The 4,656-nt window shown below is 51.2% G+C and overlaps 2 protein-coding genes across 2 annotated transcripts; both read left to right on the top strand.

Annotated features, from left to right (window-relative positions):
• Window positions 1-1,509: 1,509 nt before the first annotated feature.
• On the top strand, window positions 1,510-2,736 carry L199_006884 (uncharacterized protein; the record flags this gene model as incomplete). The annotated part of the gene is made up of 1 exon (XM_064892581.1): window positions 1,510-2,736. One exon carries the CDS (start codon window positions 1,510-1,512, stop codon window positions 2,734-2,736), a length of 1,227 nt encoding a protein of 408 aa, XP_064748653.1.
• A 327-nt stretch (window positions 2,737-3,063) lies between these two features.
• On the top strand, window positions 3,064-4,430 carry L199_006883 (uncharacterized protein; the record flags this gene model as incomplete). The annotated part of the gene is made up of 2 exons (XM_064892580.1): window positions 3,064-4,251; window positions 4,425-4,430. The coding sequence occupies 2 exons, from the start codon at window positions 3,064-3,066 to the stop codon at window positions 4,428-4,430; spliced, it is 1,194 nt and encodes a 397-aa protein (XP_064748652.1).
• Between the last annotated feature and the right edge of the window lie 226 nt (window positions 4,431-4,656).

Below are 4,656 nucleotides of genomic sequence, written 5' to 3'. Positions count from 1 at the left end.
ACCCCTAACCCTAACCCTAACCCCTAACCCTTAACCCTAACCCTAACCTAACACACCCACACGTGGTCCCCGCCACCTATACCTTCATAACTACCTGGCTGATCGCCCGTTTGACTGGGGGTTAATGGGGGTTACCGATGTTTTTGTTCAATCCAGCTCGTTCAGATGTAACAGCTCCAGTCTGCATGAAATATACTTAGTCATCACCTGTCGCAGCTCAGCTGTCCACCATCTTCAAGCACTATTTCCCTTGGGGATTTCGCATAATCTCATCACACAGAATCTGTCATTCACTGCTAATTTATCAGATTTAACCCATATCGAGCGAATTTTCAAACCAGCTACCTATCCACAAACCATATGACCCCAGACAACGTAGATCCACTTCATTTGGATTGCATAATACTGATTTGGCAAATTGCTCCACCCAGCGCGGTTAGGTAGTGTGGCCCGTACCATCAGATTCCTCTCGAAATTTCGCATCTAACGGTACCCCTCACGGTACCCCTCACTCAAAAACTTGCGTCTAGGAATGCCCTTTTTCTAACTCCTTGACCGTTGCAGATAGAGTTAAACCGATCCTACCATTAGAATCGCATTGAAATTTCGTTAGGAATGAGTCCCCATACCACTTTTACCATCTGGGTGGCCGACGATGTGATGCCATGCGAGATTGGTCGTATGGTGCGATAGATGATGCGATAACGATGCGACAACGATGTCATACGATGAATCACGATGCGATATTGGTCGTATGGTGCGATAACGATGTCATAACGATGCGATATTGGTCGTAAACGACGCGATATTGGTCGTATGATGCGATACACGATGTCATAACGATGCGATATTGGTCGTATGATGCGATAAACGATGCGATATTGGTCGTATGGTGCGATCAATGGTGTCGTCCATATCGCATCGTCAGAGCAGGTCGATGTCTATATAAGCAGGGGGTCGATTTAGGGGTCAGAGGACATTCCCCACCACCCACCGAACGCCCATACACGATTAAATCTAAGTTGACATCATATCGTACCGTACGCTGATTCTGAACCGATAGGAACGCTAAAACCGGTACGCGATCCAACCCCATCGATTTGACAGTGAGTCGCAACGTCCTGTTCAAGCCAAAGCGGAAGACGAGACCGGCACCGGCACCGGCACCATCGCACAGAAAGGTGCTCCGCATGGAGGAATTGAAGAAGAAGATGGACCCGATGGTCCTGACCAAGCTGGGACGGGGATATAGGGCCAAGTAGTATATAGTCTAATGATGCATATGAGGGTTGCGGTGGGCGGCACATGCCGTGCCCATCGGGTCTGGCAGAGCTGTGTATGGTGGAGGGTCATGTCGAAAGCTTGACCGGTAGGTTGTCTTAGGTACCGTATCACATCACAAACCGTAACGCCCCGATTGAATAGGTACAGTACAGACATCGGGTGATACAAACCGTGAGTTTCCCGTCATGTGATCCACCGTCACTCACCATCATCCCTTAGGCAGCCATGTCTCGAGTCCCATCCGTCATCCAAGCGCCCACACCGGCCCATGTCCAGACATACTACTGCACCCACACCAGGTCAAACCGATCAAACATCGAGGCAACTGTGAGACGGCTACTTGGTGACTCGGCTGACCAGCCGCTCCGTCGACTGCCTGAGCATGGCGATTTGGCCATTCCGCGCCCCCATAGATCGGGTGGTCCCAAGTTCTGGGTGGTCAGGATCTCCGGTCAGCTATCACAGGGAGATCAGGATACCATACTTGAAGCCGCCAGGAAAAGTGAGAGCGCTGGGTGTCAAGCTTTCATCAAAGGTACCGAGCGTACCACTGGACTGAGCCCGCATCATCTTGGTGTCTTCTTCCGTGCCTCCGAGATCCATACACCCTGGGTCACCAATGACACACTACAACCACATTCGAACAAACGGGTCGCAGCAGCGAGAAGGCAATGTATGCTGGGACTATGCTTGGCCATAGATGCTGTCGTCAAGGAGAAGGTTCAAGCCAGGCTCGACCAGGTGGATCGTAAGACCTGCCTGGCACATAAAGCCAGCAACGACCGTTTCAGGTCTGCCGTTGACCAAGGAAAGCTCGATCTCCGTGGATTGTCCCCTTCCGACTTTCAAGATGTCCAGGTTGACCATGTAGCCGATTTCTTCCGCTTCGGTCAGCTGGCTACCTGCTCTGCGATCACCCAAGGTCAATCAGAGAAGCTGCACATGGATAACCATGATGACCGTCGTCTATACACCACACTCCTCGTCTTGGGTCGGGAGAACTTAGACTGGGATCACACAGATGGTAGGGGTGATCTCTTGCTTCCCACGTTAGGACTCGCTTTACCCGTCTTTCCCGGTGATGTTGTGTTCTTCCAGCCAGGGCTCCTACCTCATCGAGTGGTGGCTCTCAAGCCAGAAGATGCCAAGAAACGAGTGGTGATCACCATGTTCACCTGCGAGCCTACAACGGATTACTTGGACATGCAAGGAATCATGTTACCCCGTGCTAAGAGGTCCTGGAAGCCGAGGTCAGGGCAGGATACTTGTCCCAAATGTGATAAGACCTACAAGGATCTCCTCGATCACATCAAGAAGAAACACGGTGAGGACAGGTTCACTGCAGAGGAGATGGCAGAGACGGGCTTATGGGTGTGCTCCTGCGGAAAGGTGACAGCTAGTGAGAGAGGGTTATCCTACCACCGTAAACGATACCCCAGTCATCATGTGTAAGCCATAAGCGCTATGTAATTATGTACCAACCATACTATGTATACTCAGTAGTGGTTTCTGTAGGGGTCAGCCGGACAGTATGTACGATCCTTCGTATCCCCAGTAGTGGTTTCTTTAGGGGTCAGACTCAGTAGTGGTTTCTTTAGGGGTCAGCCAGTAGTGGTTTTTATAGGGGTCAGACGCGTCTGCTTGTACAATTTGATATGTAACCCCCAATAGGGGTTTCTTTAGTAGTCAGACGCGTCTCTACTTACCATACTTCTTCTACTCAGTAGGGATTTCTTTGATGCGATTCCATTTAGACATTCATATCACATAAGAAATACCATGCCCAGAGGAAAGACGACCAACCCCTCAGGCAGATGCAATAGGTGTGCTGGGATTCTTTATGTCGATCTGGTGGAACACTTCAAGAAGAGACACAAGGGAGATCGATTCACCAAGGATGATATTTCAGACACGGAGGTGGTGGTATGTGCATGTGGGAGATTGGTGTTGAATGCGAGTGGGCTCAACAAACATCAGCTACGGTTCAACTGTCCCAGTTACTCTCCAGCTCAAAGGGCCGCTCGATATCTCAGCAACTCATTGACACCTGCCCCTTCGACAGCATCTCTTTACTCTCCAGCTCAAAGGGCAGCTCCATATCTCAGCAACTCATTGACACCTGCCCCTTCGATAGCATCTCTCCTTGAAGCATCCCCTTGGAGATCCACTCTAAAGACCCCCAGTCGTTTCAGCAGTCCGCTCAGCTCGGCGCACTCTGCATCTGGCCATGTCCCACCAGCTAACTCCACGTCATCCCCTCTGAGTTCAGTCGTGGGAACGCCCAGTCTGAGTCCTGCAAGTACCCGTCGGTCATCTCAGTCTCTGTCACCCAACGGTCTGTCCATCAACCACTTGCAGATCAACAGCTCACCACTCACTCCCACCCGTAGGTCCTCCTCCAGAGTTACCAATCCCGTCCTCTATGTATACGATGAGGCGGATGATGACGTATTCAGTCATGGTCAGGAGACGGAAGTGTATGAAGAGGACGGGGCTGGTAAAGAAGTAGAAGAAGATGACGACGACGAGGAGGAGGAGGAGGAGGAGGAGGAAGAGATCGAGGATGAGGCTTATTGGGAGAGAAAGCGGGCCAAGGAGATCGAGGATGCAGCCCAGGATGGGGATGACAGACCATGGTCCGATGAAGAGAATGAAGAGGAACGATCAGTGATGAGTGACGATGGATCATATCAATGGCAGCCAGAAGAAGATGAATCGGACCAAGGGGGGATGGATATAGATCCCCAGGAGTCTGATGGACGGGATGGTCAAGGGATAATGGAAGATGGTGCGGGCAGAGATGACGGTGGTGAGGACATAGACGATGACCTTTGGGACTTACTGGGAGGGGATGAGGATGGAGAAGAACGAGGGAGCATACGTGCTAGTACGGAACAAGATGTCACGGGAGAACAAGAGGGTGTGGATGTACGGGATAGAGGGTGGAGCCCTCCAGTATTAGAAGATGTGGGGGTGGAATGGCTCGAGTCGTTTGTCCCAGAGTTACCTTTCATGGGAGGATTCAAGAAGCTGGTGGAACATCAGGAGGAAGGGAACGACTGGCTGGACGAGTTGGAGAGGAAACCTACCGATGTGGACCGATGGGAACTGTCAATCTCACCAGAGGAATACTTGAACAGGTTTGAAAGCTCGCTGGCCGATGTCCAGATCGTCAACCGGGCACCTACAAGGAGGCTTGAAACGTCCCACGGTCCAGACTTCAGCCAGTACATGTATCTCGCTCAAGCCACCCACCAGTTATGGGTCCATCCTCGACATAGAGACGTTTTCATTGAAGAAGCCGACAAGTACCAAGCCATCCAAAAAGGTCGATTCCGTGAGCAAGCCAGTCTGGGCAGGGCTCATCTCCCG

This window comes from Kwoniella botswanensis, chromosome 1, assembly GCF_036426115.1.
Source record: "Kwoniella botswanensis chromosome 1, complete sequence".
Taxonomy (NCBI): Eukaryota; Fungi; Basidiomycota; class Tremellomycetes; order Tremellales; family Cryptococcaceae; genus Kwoniella; species Kwoniella botswanensis.
This window is presented reverse-complemented; position numbering and strand designations above follow the sequence as displayed.